This window comes from Canis lupus, chromosome 23, assembly GCF_048164855.1.
Source record: "Canis lupus baileyi chromosome 23, mCanLup2.hap1, whole genome shotgun sequence".
Lineage (NCBI taxonomy): Eukaryota > Metazoa > Chordata > Mammalia > Carnivora > Canidae > Canis > Canis lupus.
The window spans coordinates 20,787,505-20,810,022 of record NC_132860.1 but is presented as its reverse complement, the minus strand read 5'-3'; the positions used below and the strand labels follow the sequence as shown (position 1 = coordinate 20,810,022).

At 38.1% G+C, this 22,518-nt stretch overlaps 1 protein-coding gene across 1 annotated transcript; it reads right to left on the bottom strand.

The window, feature by feature from the left end:
- LOC140615430 (olfactory receptor 2D3-like) lies at positions 1-924 on the bottom strand. Its single transcript, XM_072795289.1, has one exon. It carries the CDS (start codon positions 922-924, stop codon positions 1-3), a length of 924 nt encoding a protein of 307 aa, XP_072651390.1.
- Positions 925-22,518: the final 21,594 nt, after the last annotated feature.

Genomic DNA, 22,518 nt, shown 5'->3' with positions numbered 1-22,518 from the left:
CTATCTTCCAAATACTTTCCTAAATGCCTTCTTCACATCCTTGTTTCTCAGGCTATAAATGAATGGGTTCATCATGGATGTTATGACTGAATAGAACACAGAGATCACCTTATCCCCTTCATTTATTTTCTTGGAATTTGGACGCATGTAGGTAAATATTGTTGAGCCATAGAAGAAGACAACAACGATGAGATGAGAACCACAGGTAGAAAAGACCTTGAGCCTCCCCTCACCTGACTGTATCTGAATCACAGTAGAGATAATATTCCAATAGGAGAAAAGTATGAGGGAGACAGGACCAAGGATAATTACTACACCCATGGCAAAGATGGCCATCTCAGCTCTGTAGGTTTCTTCTGAAGCCAACTTCAAGAGTGCAGGAGGTTCACAAAAATAATGATTAATTATGTTCTGCCCATGGTATGAGAGACATAAAGTAAATGTTGTGTCTACTAGAGACACAAATATTCCAGTGGCCCAGGACCCTATGGTCAGCTGTACACACACCTTCTGGGTCATGAGGGTGAAGTAGTGAAGGGGCTTGCAGACAGCCACATAGCGATCATAGGACATCACTGCTAGGAGGGAACTTTCTGTACACCCAGCTACTAGGAAAAAAATCATCTGAATTGAACATCCAGCAAAGGAAATGGTCTTTCTTTTTACCAGCAAATGGAATAACATCTGGGGGATGATCGTTGTAGAGAAGCAGAGATCAGTAAATGACAGGTTTTTAAGGAAGAAGTACATTGGTGTATGAAGTCGAGAGTCAATATGAATTAGCACTATGATGATAAGATTCCCAAACAGAGTTAGTAGGTAGATGATGAGAAACACCACAAACAGTAGGATCTGGATCTGCCAATCTGAAGAAAGGCCCAGCAAAATAAATTCAGTCAGATAAGTTCGGTTTTCTGTGCCCATTGATGTTTATTTCTATTTATACAGTAGCATAAATAGAGCAATCAGAAGTTGACATGATGGGAGACCAAATCCTGAAAGTGAAAACCTCATTGGAAGAACAAACATATTTTCTTGGAAGCATTTAAGACACTTGATTTTCTAAAATTTCCACCCATAATTTTTATTGAAGTTATTTGAAAAAAGATGCTGACATATTATATGGATTTGAAAAAAATAGGAAGAACTCTGCTTTTAATAGAAAGCCCAGGTTTTTCTTTCTTCCCATTTACTTTTCAGTCAGCAGATTTTGACTTTCATTTCATCAAGGAACAGAACCAATAATTATCTTTTCCTTTGTGTTTCCAAGGGATCCTTTATCATCCTTACAAGTAGGAAGGGAATTTTAAGAAACCATTTAGATCACATTACAATCCATAGTCCTTCTCCTTTTCTAAATTCTTTACTGGATCAGAGAATCAAGGCTTGATGGCAGTGTTGAAGATTCAGGCATGATCGGCTCTCATCATGATTGAGCCAAGACGTTGGAGACAAGGCCAGACTTAGGTGTAGCATCACACACTATGGAAGCAGGGACAGCCCTTTGTGGAAACCAAATGCCACCACGATTGGTATCTGCACAGTTGCAGTCTCTTCTGGTGTGACAGTGTTTGACTTTATTCATGCTGCAGTTTGTTTCAGAGTATCCAGTCAGTTGGATAGGTACATCAGTACGAAATCAGTAGGCACTGGTCCGGTGCTTTGCAGTCAAGCAGAAATACTATTCAATCTTTATATTACTGTACATCAGGAACAAGTAAGGAATAACATGGCTGGGTATAAACTATTAGAGAAGGAAATTAGGAAGAGGGAAGGTAGTTGGAGAAATGGGCAAACGGATGGCATTCAGGGCTGGACTCATCTATCCCTGAGAAGTGTTGAAGTACTAGTCTTAGAATTGACCTTTAGAACAAAGATGTCAGAATAGATGGCCCATCTGGCAGGGCCATCTTGAGATAGACAGAAATAAAAGCCTGCAAACATATAAAGGTTTGTTTTCACACATAAGACTCTATATCTAGCTGACAGAAAAGGAAAAATGTGGTCAGGTCAGCTATGGCTGGACCAATGACTCATAGGCTGCCAAGTAGGACTTGATTTCAGAACCAAGTTGACAGTGAGGTTTCTATTCATGAATTTTCTTCCAGATGGAAATGAAATGGGTGCAGTCTGAACATGTAGTAGAGCCCATTGGTCTTTTAAGAGACCTGGAAGGCAGTCAGGGAATGATTCAAGGAATTGGCAAAATTAAATGAGAAATATCTTTTCTTAAGATACAGTGTATAAAGAATACACAAAAGGATCACTGATAAAATCTATAACCTCAGTAGCCAAAATAACACATATTGAACTCATTTTCCAGTAATTTTTGATAAGTACATTTTTTCACTGCTTAATCATTGTAAATTTACATGCAATGAACTATGCATATTTCATGTGTACAGTTTACTGAGTTTTGATATATAATTATAATAATACATCTTTAAAATGTTTTTATTAACTTAAACATGATTGTTTATTTGCAATATTGTCTTCTGACTGGGCTATAAGTTTCTTCAGGGCAGAAAATCTGTCTCAATCCCTATGTCTGCATTGCCTGGCATTTAGTAAATTTTTAAGAAATGTTCACTGACTGAATGGATCAATGAATGAATAACTGAAGGCATGCAGCAATGAACAAACTCCTCCTCATACACAGTCCCTGGCACACAAAAATGCACTCAAACACTCCTAAGTGCTAGTTGTCCTTTCAAAAGCATAGTATGAAACTCAGAAGGCATAGCTGATACTGGTCCAGCTATGTGGTCCAGCTTGGAATGGGGATATTCTGTGAATAACAGAAGGAGAAACACAAAGATTGATCACCTGGACTACTGGTATGGGTGAGAGTACATCAGTGGTAGTTCTTCCAATGGAATAGATCCTCAATATCCAATCCTGTTTTCTTTCTTCTTAGCCCCTGAGAATATGTGCAATGTGGTAGCAGCCTGAGTGACCACACACCCAACATTAGCACTAACTGAACCCTGGCTCCTTCTCACCTCCTAAACAATGAGCAGCACTTTGTAAGAATCTCTTCGTGCATCCTAGGCAGTACCCTGTGAGTCCAGTGGGTATCACCCCAGAAGAGTGTGGGAAAACTAACAGAGGAAAAGAATATCTATAACAACAGGGATAAAAGGTCAGAGTAAGGAAGATTCTGAGAGTAGAAAGGGGTAGCTAGTTTGAGAGACAATAGATCTTTTGTTCCTTGCATCTCTCAGCACACAAATTGACCCCTTCAAAAAGAGTCTAGCAGCAAGATTTCTAAGACTGACAATTCTAAGAGAAGAGAAAAAAGAAAACTCACCTCTCACAAATAGGCTGTGGGTTATAAAAATAGAGATGTGACCCTTCTCTCAAGATAGACACAAAATATCTGGTTCTGGAGACTTTATTCCTTCAATATCTTCCTTCTTGCCTGAGACATGGAATGAGTTTGTTTTGGAGATGGGGAACTACATGGGAGTGTATCTCACGCAAAGTACAGAAGAATGAGATCCAGAAATCCAAGGTGCAGATATAGAGTTGGGTATTAGATCCCAGTGATTCTCAGTCCTCTCTCCCAACAGCTGGATATGAGATGGACTTTTCAGTGGATTCTATTCCAAACTCTGGCTGTATTCTTGGATGGATTAAATACTTTCTTTTTGAGCATCAACAGTGAAATGAATCTTATGCTGAAAGGATTCTTGAAAAATGAGGCCCTGAGAAATGATGCACATGGGACAGTCCCTAGGGTTCTCCTTGGGCACAGCTTCCTCTATTATCTCTACACACAATAAGATACCATGGGACTTTTTTTTTTTTTGATAGTAATATGGAATTCTGTGACTCTCTTTTAATTTCCAATCTTTCTCTAAGAAAAAAAATTAATATATTCAGGGCCTGAGGAGAACTCAAAAAGCCATCGATACCATTCCTATTTTCTTCTTGGGAGCAGAATCTAGAGTGTAAGGTACATACATTCTTTACTTTAAAATGAGAAAAGTGGAAAATTGCCCTCTGCCAGTATTTTTCTAATAAAATGAGTTTAAAACTATCGCTTATTTGAGGATGTAGTTACCACTGTTAAATAATTTTAGCTGGTCCTAAAAAACAACAGGTTTTAGAAAATCTCTGTAAAAATCAAATGTTTGAGCCAATATGCCAAATACAATATTTTTCTGAGGGATTCTAGATGAAATTACTCAATGGTGTACTTTCCTGTCAATGTTTATTTCTTTTTATATGAAAAATATTGTAACCCTTCGTATATGTGTTACTAAATTTCCCCATTTACTTCTTTAATGGCATCATTAATATGATTATTTATTTATTGCTCAATAGTACTTATACATTTTATCAGTCAAATATTTTCATATTTCCATTGTGGTATTTATTTATTTATTTATTTATCCATGAGAGACACAGAGAGAGAGGCAGAGACATAAGCAGAGGGAGAAGCAGGCTCCCCATAGGGAGCCTGATGCGGGACTCCATCCCAGGACCTCAAGGTCGTGACCTGAGCCAAAGGCAGCTGCTCAACCCTTGAGCTACCCAGGTGTCCTTGTTTTTTAATTTACTCCAAATTTCATTATTTCTATTATAGAGGTTCTATTAAATTTTTCTCTTCCTTACTTTTGACAATTTTTTCCATCCTTGGATTTTCAATGAAGTTGTTATTTATTTGGTTTGTGGTATCTCATGATGATTTCATACATGCTTACAACTCCCCAGAGGAATGGTACTAATTTACCCTTTCAGATTCTCTCTACTACATCCCTGTTGACTTTTCTTTATTCAAATCAGCTTGGTATGAGTATGTTTTCAATCTTTCGGAATGTGGTAAGAAAATTTTGTATTTTTATATTTTCCATTTAATACGATTCAAATGTTATTAATTTCTAATTACTTAACTCTTTAATCATTATTAGACTTTTCTGTAGAATTTATAGGATCTGAAAACTTGTCTATTGAATGGGATGGGTAAGGAAAAAAAAAATCAAGATTTGAGATTTAGTTTAGAAGATGGTAGATGTTTGTGATATTTGTCCTGATAAAGGATATGTGAAAGAATTAGTATGATATAGTAGTTATTATTATTAGTTATTATTACTGTTATCATATTATAGAAAAGGACATTGAAAGTCATATAGATTAAGTGACTAGTCCAAGATCAATCACAGTTGAAATAAGCTAAAACTCTAATCTTTAACTTTAAGACTAGGCTTAAGGCTATTTCTCTTACCTCATGCTATACCACGTCCTAATATTTCATATCCTTTAGCAAGCATAAGGTTCATACACTAGTTTTAAGGCCAATGTGTGTTATCTGGGTTATCTCAAATTTTGGGACAAGCATGGGAAAGCATGTCTGCATAGAGGTAGAAAAATGCCTGCGTCTCCAGAGAGCCCTTGAGTCTACTACCCAACAATGACATGGACCAAGATGAATAATCCATCCTATGGGCCAGGACCTGTGTACTTACCACGTGGATGTATGAAATGAAGAGAAGAAATGGCCAATTTTCCCAGAAGTCTCAGTATCTTTTTACCTTCCCATTCATGTTCAGTAGTGCAAGAAAGGATATGGAGTTTAAACTTGGCCCTCTTAGGTAACATAGGTATCCTGGTCACCAGTAAATACATGCCCAAATTCATGTCCTGTTTATTCCCTATAATATTACCATATATATATATTTTTCTTGTACAGGAGCTAGCAAATATGCTGAGAATAGTAAAAAATGAGAGTAGAATAGTTTTCCTCTTTTGCATAGGCAGAGGAAGAAATACAATGAGTGACATGAAATATTCTACCCTCCTCAACACTGCCCACCCGACGGTCTCGGTCTATGTCAAAGAGCAATGATAACTAATGTGTCTGTGGCCTCATATTTAGTCTGCTTCCACTCTTTTTATCCCTCAAGAGGAAGAAACATACTTCTGTTTGACACATGATTGTCTGTTAAATCCACTGGGGAAACAGGAAGAGTGTATGTGATAGATCAACCATATCTCCTCATGTATTACTGGTGCAGAACTCAGAAAACAAGGGGACTGCTCATTGTCGCTCCTTCAGGGTAGTGGGTACGACCTAGACATTGCTAGTTGCCTGCTCATAATTCATACATAGCACAAGTATAATAATTATTATACCATTAAATTCTCTTCTTAAGCTGTAACAAATCAGGCACCAAGTTCTATCATTCTTAACTCATAAATAACTCTGAAAAATATCCTTTTCTCTTTATTTCTTCAGGTTATCTTAGTTCAGTCATGACTACAATTTCATGACTGTATTGTTGCTATACCTTACTGTTTTTGCTGTCTTCTGTGTTAAGAGTATTTGAGAGGTGGGACCCTGGATTTGATTAATTATACTTTGTTAAATTCTACTTTGTTTTTTGATTGATATTTCTATGGATGGAGAGAAATTTATATTTTCCTACATAGTAGGATGAATATTTACATATCTGGCTAGTTTAATTACACTTAATTATTTGAAGAAATTATCCAATTTATTTTATTTATTTACTTTTTTTCCTTTTTTTATATTTTTTATTGGAGTTCAATTTGCCAACATATGGCATAACACCCAGTGCTCATCCCGTCAAGTGCCCCCCTCAGTGCCCGTCACTCAGTCACCCCATCCCCTTGCCTACCTCCCCTTCCACTACCCCTTGTTTGTTTCCCAGAGTTAGGAGTCTCTCATGTTCTGTCACCCTCTCTGATTATTTTCCACTCATTTTCTCTCCTTTTCCCTTTATTCCCTTTCACTATTTTTTATATTCCCCAAATGAATGAAACCATATAACGCTTGTCCTTCTCCAATTGACTTAATTCACTCAGCATAATACTCTCCAGTTCCATCGACGCTGAAGCAAATGGTGGGTATTCTTCATTTCTAATGGCTGATATTCCATTGTATATATAAACCACAACTTCTTTATACATTCATCTTTCGATGGACACCGAGTCTCCTTCCACAGTTTGGCTATTGTGAGCATTGCTGCTATAAACACTGGGATGCAGGAGTCTCAGCCTTTCACTCCATCTGTATCTTTGGGGTAAATCCCCAGCAGTGCAATTGCTGGGTCATAGGGTAGCTCTGTTTTTAACTCTTTGAGGAACTTCCACACAGGAGGTTTGTTTTCTGGTCCTCTGTCCCTTTTGGCACCCTCTGGAACCCCAATTAAATGTAGATTTTTCCTTCTGAGGCTGTCATTTATTTCCCTTAACCTATCCTCATGATCTTTTAATAGTTTGTCTCTTTTTTCCTCAGCTTCCTTCCTTGCCATCAATTTATCTTCTATGTCACTCACTGGTTTTTCTACCTCATTAAACTTCGTCATTAGTACCTCCAGTTAGGACTGCATCTTATTTAATTGATTTTTAATTTCAACCTGATTAGATCTATTTTTTTGCTTTTTACTATTTTTTTAATAATAAATTTATTTTTTATTGGTGTTCAATTTGCCAACATACAGAATAACACCCAGTGCTCATCCCGTCAAGTGCCCCCCTCAGTGCCCATCACCCAGTCACCCCCACCCCCTGCCCTCCTCCCCTTCCACCACCCCTAGTTCGTTTCCCAGAGTTAGGAGTCTTCATGTTCTGTCTCCCTTTCTGATATTTCCTACCCATTTCTTCTCCCCTCCCTTCTATTCCCTTTCACTATTATTTATATTCCCCAAATGAATTAGACCATATAATGTTTGTCCTTCTCCGATTGGCTTATTTCACTCAGCATAATACCCTCCAGTTCCATCCACGTTGAAGCAAATGGTGGGTATTTGTCGTTTCTAATGGCTGAGTAATATTCCATTGTATACATAAACCACATCTTTTTTATCCATTCATCTTTCAATTTACCCCAAAGATACAGATGCAATGAAACACCAGGACACCTGCACCCCGATGTTTCTAGCAGCAATGTCCACAATAGCCAAATTGTGGAAGGAGCCTTGGTGTTCATCGAAAGATGAATGGATAAAGAAGATGTGGTTTATGTATACAATGGAGTATTCCTCAGCCATTAGAAATGACAAATATTTATTTACTTTTAATTTCAGTTTAATTATCATACAATGTTATATTGGCTTCAGGTGTATAATTATCCAACAATTCTTTTTTTTAAAGATTTTATTTATTTATTCATGAGAGACACAGAGAAAGAGAGGCAGAGACACAGGCAGAAGGAGAAGCAGGCTCCATGCAGAAAGCCTGATATGGGACTTGATCCCGGGACTCCGGGATCATGCCCTGAGCCAAAGGCAGAAGCTCAACCGCTGAGCCACCCAGGCATCCCTATCCAACAATTCTTTACATTACTCAGTGTTCATCAAGATAAGTGTACTCTTAATCTGTCTCACCTATTTCACCTGTCCCCCCACCTACCTCACTTCCAGTAACCATCAGTCTGTTCTTTATAGTTAAGAGTCTATTTTTTGGCTTGTCTCCTGAAATTACCCAATTTATTAACCCCAGAAGCCAAACAAATTAAACTACTCTGAATTATATTCATTTGAAGATTTGGAAACTAAAAATTAAAAAAAAATTGATTAACTTAGAGCCTTATTAAATTTTTTATTTGTGTTTTTTCCAAGGCATTGCAGAAAGATTAACCTGCCCCACTTGAAATGGCCTACAGTTATATCTTTATAGAGTTTTAACTTATGTTTGGAAGGAATATTAATCAAATCCCATGGATTACTATTCAAATAATTGAGTCCTATATAGATGGATCTAAGTAATGGATGAAACACACCTGTGATCTGAGCTCAAAGTCTGATAAATCCAGATTTAAGTTGGTTGGGAAGAAGTGAGATGGCCTGTGGAAATGTCCTTTTGAATTGGTGGAGTGAGTTTTAGTCCTTTGGTCGTCAAAAGACATACCAATAGAGGTGATAGTTAGCACAGTGAGTTGTCAAAAGACATATCAATAGAGGTGATAGTTACCACATAGGAAAATGAAATCTCATTGTATAATAGGGAGGTTTCTTGACATAGGAATATCAACTTGAAGTAAGCCATCCAAAAAAAAAAAATGAAGTAAACCAGTTGCAATAAAGCAATAGTGGTGGATGTAAGATCTTCATTACTTTTTCCATATTTCCTGGGTCTTGTCAGAGAGAAAAAAATCACTAAGGTAAAATGAAGGTATATTGTAGAGTTACCTACTATGACAAAATATAGTAAGAATTCAAAGCTACTACTCAGATGGGACTCACCAAGCATAATTGTGCTATACATTCCCACACCTTCTCTCCACCCCATAAGAAGATTAGGCCTTGGGGTGTTTGGGGGTCTCAGTCAGTTGAGCACCCAACTCTTGATTTTGGCTCAGGTTGTGATCTCGGGGTAGTGAGATTAAGCCCCAAATTGGGCTCTGCACTGGGAGTGGAACCTGCTTGGGACTCTCTCTCTCCCTCTCCCCCTCCCACTTGTGCTCATTCTCTCTAAAACAAATAAGTAAATCTTTTTAGAAAATGAGGCCGGGTGAAAAGATGAATGAAAGTTCATATTTTAAGTCTACATTTTGGATCATTATGAGTTTAAGTTGGCAATTGAAAGCATGAAATTGCCAAATTTCAAGAAGAAAGTATGGAAGATAAAGATACTTTCTCAGCCTGTACTTGCACCAACCGGTCTATGATAGGTCCCCCAGAATTTATTACTTCATCTCTTCCTCTCTTTCCTAGTCTGGAGTCTCCTTCAGAATCACTCCAGGTGGGAGTAGGACCAAAAGTCTGTCAATGAGTGTATTTAATAAATTTCAGTTTTATGATTGTTTGAATAGAAAATTACCTATTGGAAAATCTTATCCCTAGGGCAAATGGGTGAAAGAAAGTCTTATATGGCAGTTTCTACAGCAATCAAGGTTCAAGGACTTTTAGTCAGGATTTATTTATTTCGCACACAAATTATTTACATTCCAGCTGGGAGCAAAAGCTCTTGCTGTTTAAAACTTGGGATACACACCTACACACACTCATAGGCACATGTATGTGTCTTATTCACTTACTGATATATCTATTTCTTCTTTTAATATGTATCTCCTATTAGTTATAGATCTTCAACAATATGATCACAATTTTATTACAGTGTTTAAGTACTTTTTCTGTCCATAATTATCTCACTGATTTTACTTTACATTTACTTTTGTACAAGCAGCAATAAGAAATTCTTACCATAATCTGACAGAGTAATTGAATGGTAGTATTCATGATCATTTCTCTGTCCAAGACAGCAAAAAGTCAGCAGAGGAATGAATATACACCCAGCACTGAATAAAAATCCTTTTTTTCAGCAGAAGCAAAGGAGAAACTCCCTTTGATTAGAGATGACATGTAATGGTTGTATGAATATAGATTAGGAGAGAACATTTAATAGCTGTGTGGATATGGATAAGCCACCAGATATTTCTGGGAATTAGTCATTTTATATATGGAACAGAATAGTATTTTTCCTGCTTACATCTTTATAGTTCTGAAGTCTAAAAGTAACAGTTATTAGTATTTATACATACAATAATTATATTCACAAAACAGACTCTGCAAGAGATGCAATGAAGTATACACAGAAGTACCTGAAAAGGGCAGCCCAGGTGGCTCAGCGGTTTAGCACCACCTTCAGCCCAGGGTGTGATCCTGGAGACCTGGGATCGAGTCCCACGTTGGGCTCCCTGCATGGAGCCTGCTTCTCCCTCTGCCTCTCTCTCTCTGTCTCTCATAAATAAATAAAATATTAAAAAAAGAAATATGTGAAGAGAGAATATTTTAATATACCTTTTTAATTCAAGACAGATCAAAAGGACAAAAATAGCAAGAATAAAAACACTTACAAATATAACCAATAAAATAGACAATGTAAGTATATATCAAACTGTAAACCATCATAATAGAAATTATATCTTTTTTCTAATGTACCTGAAACATTGTAAATATTTTTACAAACCCAATCTCAATAAATTTCAATGAATAGTTATAATACAAAGAGCATATATATATAGTTACCCATAGGGAGTAAGAGTGAATAAATTGGACAACACTGAGATATCAGGTAGACTTCTCTGGTTAGACATTGTCTTATAGGTTGATTTTTTAAAACCAGGTAAGTATTTTACATACTTACAAAATGAAATTAAAAATTAAAAGCAATCCCTAAAAATGGAAAGAAAAATGAAATAAATCTAGCTATGTATCCAGTGTATGATGTGTATATTGTAAAATAAAACAACTGAGTAGTTTGTTGTTGCCATGAGGAACTGGGATATTTGATGAAAGGCAAAGAATAATAGGCAGAAGACCTTGATGATATTGCTAATGCTAGATAGTGGTATTTGGGAGACCAATTGGTAAGCTGCTATAGTAAAAGCTCAGGACAGAGGTGATGGTAATTTGGACCAGAGTGGAACATTTATGTGTTGATAACTGGTATAATCTGGGATGTATTCAGAGGGATAAAAATACAACCCAGGGCTTGCTGACAGATTGTATATTAGTTGTGAGAGAAAAGGAAAAATTGTGAATGATTTCTAAGATTTTTGGCTTGAGTAAGTATATCTCTTTCCTTCATGAGCATTAATTTTGGTATCTGTCCTGCCTTTTTCGTTTGTTTTTAAACTCTTGTCCAAAGGAAATATTAATTATGTTTGTGTGTGGAAAGGTACTTTTATTTTTTTTCATTGTGAGTCAGCATCACAGAGTGACTGATTTAGTTGGCTTTCAGGCAAGGGACTTGAAATAAAGCAGAGTCCCTTTTTTCAAATTTAAGTTTTTAGTTTGTGGAATGGTTTATTTGGTTTCATTGGATCTACGTCTTCTAGATTAATAGTACCAGATAGGAACATTTCTTGAGTTTCTGAAACATATCTTAGTACTAAACACATGGAAGATGTTTGATAAATGCTTTTGGAAACATAAGGAAATAAGAGATGCAACAGATGCAAACATTAAGTCCATGAGAGATAGCTGGCTGAGCAGGAGGTATATGGGCACATAGAGCCAAGCATCCATTATAATGACCAAGAGCAGAAGGCCACTACTGGTTACGGCCAACATGTACAGGACAGCAATTGTGGCATAGAGAAGTTTAGGAGCTCCATTATCATTCAGAATCCCCACCAAGATGAAGCCATTTCCCAAATTGGAGTTCCAGAGCCCCATTCTGTGGTTTCTTTACTTATCTAAAATTATGTAAGATCTAGGTAAAGTAGTTCTGATGTGGTACCTGGGGACTCTCTGGCTTTACAATGTTATAGCCCTTGATCAGCAGGATTGGTTGCTCAAATTATCATATCATATTACACTTTTTCATTCATGAATTAACTCACCAAATATGTACAGATCACATATTGTTATAAGAACATTTCTTCCCCACTTCTGATGTTTGCTCCAGTGTTAGGGGAATCCCACTGTGCAATAATTCTGAGCTTATCCTTTCCTTTCATCCCATTTACTTTTTCTAAGAAATGTTGGGCAACTTAATGGGAAATATTAAAGAGAAAATCTGGACACATACTATCCAGTCTTCTTTTCAGGAGATACAGGGTCTTTGAGAGGGTCTAATATATATCCCTCTTTATCCCACCCAGGTTTTGAACCAATTGAGAAAGAAGGTATTTATGCAGGCCAAAGTACTACCTCTATTTTTCATAAAGCAGAAATTCAAGAATGAAGCTTAGATGTCTGTGGGCAGTGGGCTTATCCAAATGAACATAACTACCTTTGCAATCACAGACAATATAGGAATAAGTTCATATTCCCACAAGAAAGGAATAGTGGGAAAGGGAACAGGATAGATCAAGTACTAGCCATTGTATCTTCTAAGAAAAATTTATTCCAGTCCATTCTCCAATTTGATTATGTTCCTCATTCCCTTGAGAAGAAATGAGGGGGGAGTAAAGACTAGGTATCTTTCATTACTATTCCCTTGACATAGAGGCAATTTTGAGAGAGTGAAAGAACCATTCCCTTCCATGGTCTTGTGTGCCAGGCATTGTAATAGCTCTGAGGTACAGAGGAGAGTACATAACATATAAAATACCTGACCATATTCAGTTACATCATTTTTTAAAATAATCTCTGATTTTTTAATAATCTCTGATTTTTACTTTGTTTTTTAAAATTTTAATTCTAGCATAATAATCATACAGTGTTAAATTACTTTCATGTGTACAATACAGTGATTCAACAATTCTATGTATTTACTCAATGCTTATCAAGATAAGTCACACTTGCCTTGAGAGGTACACTTATCTTCAGTTATATTCTTGTGGAAAGCATTTAAAGATAGGAGTCATTACATATGTGAAAACTATCATAAAGGTAAAGAATAGATAGTGGTTATCATGTAGATTGGTAATTAAGGAAATATCTCTCTGAGACTATGAATTTCAGGTTCAGTTTTAAAAGATGAGCATAAATTATTCAAATGAAGAGTAGTGAAGAGGTACCTGAGCAGAGAATATACTATATGCAGAATTTCTGAAAAAGAAAGGAGCTTACAATTTCTGAGGAGCTAAATAAAGACTGATGAGGTAGGTACTAACTGAGATAAATTTGGAGAGATACACATGTTCCAAATCATACTTGGCCTTCTAGAGGATATGGACTACAGTGCACACACAGATGTGACACCAGGAAATGTATATTTTTAAAAGATAACTCTTATAGTTGTACAAAGGAGTAATAGGTAGAAGATGGCAGTTATGATGTAGGAAAGAAAGTTAGGGTTTGAAGCCAATGGCCAAGAAAGAATTCTTGAGACATCTTTGATGCAAAAAGTGATTTTATTAAAACATAAGGACAGGACCTGTGGGCAGAAAGAGCTGCACTGGGATCATGAGGAGTGGTCCATTATATACTTTCAAGTTGGGAAGGGTTAGGGGTAGGGTAAGTCCCTAAGGAATTTTGGAAATAAGGTGTCCAGGGCCTTGAGGGTGCTTGCTATTGTTGAGAAAATGTCATTTATTATTGTCTAATAAAACTTTAGTCATGAGAACCTTCAGATGTATATTGGTGGGCCATATGCTTGGGGATGATTGCCAACACATATCTTGGGGGATTTAGAGATAAAGGAAATTTCTAAAGGAATTTTTATATGCTAAAGTAGACTTACAGGGTCCTGGGGATTGGGCAAAGATTGCCTTTTGCACTCAGCAAAGTATTAACATTGAGGCAGCTGAGTCCCTAGAGGAATGTCACTCTGCCTTTCTAAGGACTTGTCAATGGTCTATAGGTAGTAAGGAAATTTAATAATTTTTCTTCTGCCTTTGTTTCCCACATAAGATATATGTAATTTATATGTAAGTGATGAATCACTAAATTCTACTCTTGAGAGTATATGGTACACTATATGGTAACTAACTAAAATTTAAATAAAAACTTGGAACAACAACAAAAAAGATATGTGCAGAAGTGATTGTGGTCGTACAAGTAAGATGAGTCAGGGAAATAGTACAAGTATAGATTCAAGATACATGTTGGAAGCAGAAACAACAATAATTGGTGATTGGCTAGATATTTGCAATGGAAATAAGTCAAGAAAAAGCAGTTTGGGAGGTGATAAATAGAAGAATTACGAGTACTTAAGGAAACAGAAATTCCCATGAGAATGAAGTCTATTTGCTCAGTGTGTATAAATGAATGAGACGGATGGAAGGAAAAGAGATATTGACTTAGTGGGAAAACTTGGAACTCAGGGACTGTCTTCTCTGGCAAGATCTATAATGTTAGCATCACTAGAATAAAAGTGATTTATGCATCACAATGACAGTATTACAATATTCTGTATTGCCTACATATTTGCCTTTGTCAGCTAAATTACATTATCCAGCTCAACACGTTTCAGACCCTAATTCAATATTCCTAGTCCTTAATTAATTTTTATTTACTTTTTCAATGGCCTAGAGAGACTTTGCTCTTATTGCTACTGGTGCCAGCCCCACTCATCCTGAAGAGACAGTACGTTTTATTGACGCATATGCAAAAGGTAGGAAATGTGCTTATACAAGACTACTTCAAAGACACATATTCAAAAAAAGTAACTCTAATTTAAAATATCTTTGCCAATTCTGTTCCATTGTTGTCACCTCCAAATCAGCATGGCAAATCCTAAAAGATAAGTGGTAACTGAAGAGTTGTCTAAGGCTATTCTTGGAGTCCTATACCTTATATATCATAGGTTATGGCCATGCTCCAAAGAATTAATGTCAGACTAGTAGACAAAATATATTAAACTCTCATTATGTGCCAGATTTATTCTGAGAGCTTTTTTCCTTCAATCCTATGAAATGGATAAATGATTAAGTCTACTTTACTGATAAGGGAACTGAGGCACAGCGATATTACTTGGCTTTCTATGATTACATGGTTATTAAATGACAGAGTCAGAATTTGAAGCCAGACAGTCTTCTTAACTGCCATGTTATTCAGACCATCTCATAAAGAATTTTAAATAACATCATATTACTTTTCCTTAAGACAAAAAACCTCTAAGCTACATACATTTTGTGTATCAGTAGAGGAAACCCATTCTTTTAAAATAATTTTTTAAAAAAGGACTCAAATTCATTTTAGGCAAACAAAATGTTCTAGATCATGAATGGAGTATTCCAAACCTATTTACAGGCAATGAAATATGTAATATATATAATATGTTAATGTATACTGTTAAGCTGCTCACCCCTTATGGTGTCAAATTCCTTAAGTATAACGATCAATTCAAAAATTTCCCTACATATCTATTGTTTACTGGTTCACTCTGATTCTTTCTATATAATAGGATTTCAGTAAATATTAGGTCTGCATAACACTGAGCCTCCAAAAATTTACCTTAATTTTCCAAATGCCGGGGGAGGAGCAAGATGGCGGAAGAGCAGGGTCCCCAAACCACCTGTCTCTACCAAATTACCTAGAAAACCTTCAAATTATCCTGAAAATCTATCAATTCGGCCTGAGATTTAAAGAGAGACCAGCTGGAATGCTACAGTGAGAAGAGTTCGCGCTTCTATCAAGGTAGGAAGACGGGGAAAGAGAAATAAAGGAACAAAGGCCTCCAAGGGGGAGGGGCCCCGCGAGGAGCCGGGCTGAGGCCGGGGCGAGTGTCCCCAGGACAGGAGAGCCCCGTCCCGGAGGAGCAGGAGCTGCACCGACCTTCCCGGGGGAAAGGGGCTCGCGGGGAGGTGGAGCAGGACCCAGGAGGGCGGGGATGCGCTCGGGCTCCCGGGGACAGTAACAGCAACTGCGCACCCAGGAGAGTGCGCCGAGCTCCCTAAGGGCTGCAGCGCGCACGGCGGGACCCGGAGCAGCTCGGAGGGGCTCGGGGGGCGGCTCCGCGGAGGGGGCTGCGCGGCCCGGGAGCGCGAATCCAACAGCGCAGGCTCCGAAGCACAGGGCGCCGGGACACAGCCCAGGATCCGGCCTCCCCTGGGACAGGCAGAGGCCGGGAGGGCCCAGGACAGCGAGGACGCTCCTGCCCCGAGCTGAGCAGATCAGCGGCCCCGCCCCGGAGCCTCCAGGCCCTGCAGACGGAGTTCCTGCGGGGGCTGAATCCAAGGCTCCAGAGCTGGCCCCGCCACTGTGGTTGTTCCTCCTGAGGCCTCACGGGGTAAACAACCCCCACTGAGCCCTGCACCAGGCAGGGGCACAGCAGCTCCCCCAAGTGCTAACACCTGAAAATCAGCACAACAGGCCCCTCCCCCAGAACACCAGCTGGACTGACTGACAACTTCCAGGAGAAGCCAAGGGACTTAAAGTACACAGAATCAGAAGATACTCCCCCGTGGTTCTTATGTTTTTGTTTTTGTTTTTGTTTTTGTTTTGCTTTTTGATTTGTTTCCTTCCCCCACCCCCTTTTTTTCTCCTTTCTTTTTCTTTCCTTTTTCTTCTTTTTTTTTTTCGTTTTTTTTTCTCTTCCCTTTTTTTCTCTTTCTCTTTTCTTTCCTTCTTTCTCTCCTCTCTTTTTCTCTTTTTCCCAATACAACTTGCTTTTGGCCACTCTGCACTGAGCAAAATGACTAGAAGGAAAACCTCACCTCAAAAGAAAGAATCAGAAACAGTCCTCTCTCCCACAGAGTTACAAAATCTGGATTACAATTCAATGTCAGAAAGCCAATTCAGAAGCACTATTATACAGCTACTGGTGGCTCTAGAAAAAAGTATAAAGGACTCAAGAGACTTCATGACTGCAGAATTTAGAGCTAATCAGGCAGAAATTAAAAATCAATTGAATGAAATGCAATCCAAACTAGAAGTCCTAACGACGAGGGTTAACGAGGTGGAAGAACGAGTGAGTGACATAGAAGACAAGTTGATAGCAAAGAGGGAAACTGAGGAAAAAAGAGACAAACAATTAAAAGACCATGAAGATAGATTAAGGGAAATAAACGACAGCCTGAGAAAGAAAAACCTACGTTTAATTGGGGTTCCCGAGGGCGCCGAAAGGGACAGAGGGCCAGAATATGTATTTGAACAAATTCTAGCTGAAAACTTTCCTAATCTGGGAAGGGAAACAGGCATTCAGATCCAGGAAATAGAGAGATCCCCCCCTAAAATCAATAAAAACCGTTCAACACCTCGACATTTAATAGTGAAGCTTGCAAATTCCAAAGATAAAGAGAAGATCCTTAAAGCAGCAAGAGACAAGAAATCCCTGACTTTTATGGGGAGGAGTATTAGGGTAACAGCAGACCTCTCCACAGAGACCTGGAGGGCAGAAAGGGCTGGCAGGATATATTCAGGGTCCTAAATGAGAAGAACATGCAACCAAGAATACTTTATCCAGCAAGGCTCTCATTCAAAATGGAAGGAGAGATAAAGAGCTTCCAAGACAGGCAGCAACTAAAAGAATCTGTGACCTCCAAACCAGCTCTGCAAGAAATTTTAAGGGGGACTCTTAAAATTCCCCTTTAAGAAGAAGTTCAGTGGAACAGTCCACAAAAACAAGGACTGAATAGATATCATGATGACACTAAACTCCTATCTCTCAATAGTAACTCTGAATGTGAACGGGCTTAATGACCCCATCAAAAGGCGCAGGGTTTCAGACTGGATAAAAAAGCAGGACCCATCTATTTGCTGTCTACAAGAGACTCATTTTAGACAGAAGGACACCTACAGCCTGAAAATAAAAGGTTGGAGAACCATTTACCATTCGAATGGTCCTCAAAAGAAAGCAGGGGTAGCCATCCTTATATCAGATAAACTAAAATTTACCCCAAAGACTGTAGTGAGAGATGAAGAGGGACACTATATCATACTTAAAGGATCTATTCAACAAGAGGACTTAAGAATCCTCAATATATATGCCCCGAATGTGGGAGCTGCCAAATATATCAATCAATTATTAACCAAAGTGAAGAAATACTTAGATAATAATACACTTATACTTGGTGACTTCAATCTAGCTCTTTCTATACTCGATAGGTCTTCTAAGCACAACATCTCCAAAGAAACGAGAGCTTTAAATGATACACTGGACCAGATGGATTTCACAGATATCTACAGAACTTTACATCCAAACTCAACTGAATACACATTCTTCTCAAGCGCACATGGAACTTTCTCCAGAATAGACCACATATTGGGTCACAAATCGGGTCTGAACCGATACCAAAAGATTGGGATCGTCCCCTGCATATTCTCAGACCATATGCCTTGAAATTAGAACTAAATCACAACAAGAAGTTTGGAAGGACCTCAAACACGTGGAGGTTAAGGACCATCCTGCTAAAAGATAAAAGGGTCAACCAGGAAATTAAGGAAGAATTAAAAAGATTCATGGAAACTAATGAGAATGAAGATACAACCGTTCAAAATCTTTGGGATGCAGCCAAAGCAGTCCTAAGGGGGAAATACATTGCAATACAAGCATCCATTCAAAAACAGGAAAGAACTCAAATACAAAAGCTAACCTTACACATAAAAGAGCTAGAGAAAAAACAGCAAATAGATCCTACACCCAAGAGAAGAAGGGAGTTAATAAAGATTCGAGCAGAACTCAACGAAATCGAGACCAGAAGAACTGTGGAACAGATCAACAGAACCAGGAGTTGGTTCTTTGAAAGAATTAATAAGATAGATAAACCATTAGCCAGCCTTATTAAAAAGAAGAGAGAGAAGACTCAAATTAATAAAATCATGAATGAGAAAGGAGAGGTCACTACCAACACCAAGGAAATACAAACGATTTTAAAAACATATTATGAACAGCTATACGCCAATAAATTAGGCAATCTAGAAGAAATGGACGCATTCCTGGAAAGCCACAAACTACCAAAACTAGAACAGGAAGAAATAGAAAACCTGAACAGGCCAATAACCAGGGAGGAAATTGAAGCAGTCATCAAAAACCTCCCAAGACACAAGAGTCCAGGGCCAGATGGCTTCCCAGGGGAATTTTATCAAACGTTTAAAGAAGAAACCATACCTATTCTCCTAAAGCTGTTTGGAAAGATAGAAAGAGATGGAGTACTTCCAAATTCGTTCTATGAAGCCAGCATCACCTTAATTCCAAAACCAGACAAAGATCCCACCAAAAAGGAGAATTACAGACCAATATCCCTGATGAACATGGATGCAAAAATTCTCAACAAGATACTGGCCAATAGGATCCAACAGTACATTAAGAAAATTATTCACCATGACCAAGTAGGATTTATCTCTGGGACACAAGGCTGGTTCAACACCCGTAAAACAATCAATGTGATTCATCATATCATCAAGAGAAAAACCAAGAACCATATGATCCTCTCATTGGATGCAGAGAAAGCATTTGACAAAATACAGCATCCATTCCTGCTCAAAACTCTTCAGAGTGTAGGGATAGAGGGAACATTCCTTAACATCTTAAAAGCCATCTATGAAAAGCCCACAGCAAATATCATTCTCAATGGGGAAGCACTGGGAGCCTTTCCCCTAAGATCAGGAACAAGACAGGGATGTCCACTCTCACCACTGCTGTTCAACATAGTACTGGAAGTCCTAGCCTCAGCAATCACACAACAAAAAGACATTAAAGGCATTCAAATTGGCAAAGAAGAAGTCAAACTCTCCCTCTTCGCTGATGACATGATACTCTACATAGAAAACCCAAAAGTCTCCACCCCAAGATTGCTAGAACTCATACAGCAATTCGGTAGCGTGGCAGGATACAAAATCAATGCCCAGAAGTCAGTGGCATTTCTATACACTAACAATGAGACTGAAGAAAGAGAAATTAAGGAGTCAATCCCATTTACAATTGCACCCAAAAGCATAAGATACCTAGGAATAAACCTAACCAAAGATGTAAAGGATCTATACCCTCAAAACTATAGAACACTTCTGAAAGAAATTGAGGAAGACACAAAGAGATGGAAAAATATTCCATGCTCATGGATTGGCAGAATTAATATTGTGAAAATGTCAATGTTACCCAGGGCAATATACACGTTTAATGCAATCCCTATCAAAATACCATGGACTTTCTTCAGAGAGTTAGAACAAATTATTTTAAGATTTGTGTGGAATCAGAAAAGACCCCGAATAGCCAGGGGAATTTTAAAAAAGAAAACCATATCTGGGGGCATCACAATGCCAGATTTCAGGTTGTACTACAAAGCTGTGGTCATCAAGACAGTGTGGTACTGGCACAAAAACAGACACATAGATCAGTGGAACAGAATAGAGAATCCAGAAGTGGACCCTGAACTTTATGGTCAACTAATATTCGATAAAGGAGGAAAGACTATCCATTGGAAGAAAGACAGTCTCTTCAATAAATGGTGCTGGGAAAATTGGACATCCACATGCAGAAGAATGAAACTAGACCACTCTCTTTCACCATACACAAAGGTAAACTCAAAATGGATGAAAGATCTAAATGTGAGACAAGATTCCATCAAAATCCTAGAGAAGAACACAGGCAACACCCTTTGTGAACTCGGCCATAGTAACTTCTTGCAAGATACATCCATGAAGGCAAAAGAAACAAAAGCAAAAATGAACTATTGGGAGTTCATCAAGATAAGAAGCTTTTGCACAGCAAAGGATACAGTCAACAAAACTCAAAGACAACCTACAGAATGGGAGAAGATATTTGCAAATGACATATCAGATAAAGGGCTAGTTTCCAAGATCTATAAAGAACTTATTAAACTCAACACCAAAGAAACAAACAATCCAATCATGAAATGGGCAAAAGACATGAACAGAAATCTCACAGAGGAAGACATAGACAATGGCCAACATGCATATGAGAAAATGCTCAGCATCACTTGCCATCAGGGAAATACAAATCAAAACCACAATGAGATACCACCTCACTCCAGTGAGAATGGGGAAAATTAACAAGGCAGGAAACAACAAATGTTGGAGAGGATGCGGAGAAAAGGGAACCCTCTTACGCTGTTGGTGGGAATGTGAACTGGTGCAGCCACTCTGGAAAACTGTGTGGAGGTTCCTCAAACAGTTAAAAATATACCTGCCCTATGACCCAGCAATTGCACTGTTGGGGATTTACCCCAAAGATACAAATGCAATGAAACGCCGGGACACCTGCACCCCGATGTTTCTAGCAGCAATGGCCACGATAGCCAAACTGTGGAAGGAGCCTCGGTGTCCAACGAAAGATGAATGGATAAAGAAGATGTGGTTTATGTATACAATGGAATATTACTCAGCTATTAGAAATGACAAATACCCACCATTTGCTTCAACGTGGATGGAACTGGAGGGTATTATGCTGAGTGAAGTAAGTCAATCGGAGAAGGACAAACATTATATGTTCTCATTCATTTGGGGAATATAAATAATAGTGAAAGGGAATATAAGGGAAGAGAGAAGAAATGTGTGGGAAATATCAGAAAGGGAGACAGAACGGAAAGACTGCGAACTCTGGGAAACGAACTGGGGGTGGTAGAAGGGGAGGAGGGCGGGGGGTGGGAGTGAATGGGTGACGGGCACTGGGGGTTATTCTGTATGTTAGTAAATTGAACACCAATAAAAAATAAATTAAAAAAAATTTTCCAAATGCCTTCAAACCACCAACTTAGGGGGGATATATATATGAAGCATTATTTAATTTAATTCCCCTTTAAGGGCTATTTTGAGAGCTTTTGCAAAATCTTCCAGAAGTCAGCAAACCCAGGGAGACTTTGGATTTTCAAGAACCAATAATCCCAAGCAGCATATATGAAATTATATCCAAGCCTAACAAAATTAATACAACATTGAAACTTGCCACTCATTCAATATTCAAAAAGCATTTAAACATTTATCTGGTGAAATATATGTTTGGTGCCTAGTAGTAACCTAGTACTTTGATGAGCAAAAATTCTTGGTCAGTATCCTCAGGAATTTCACAGTCTAAAAGGAAAAGTATATCTTTAATAAACAGATATCGACAATACAATGTGGAAGATGTGTAAGTAAAGGATAGAGATTTTGTAGGACACCTAAACCCACAGGACAGGAAAGAAAAAGTGAAGAAATATCTCACCCATTGGAATGGATGGCTAAATTATCTAAACATGTAAGTTATTTGAATTTTAAA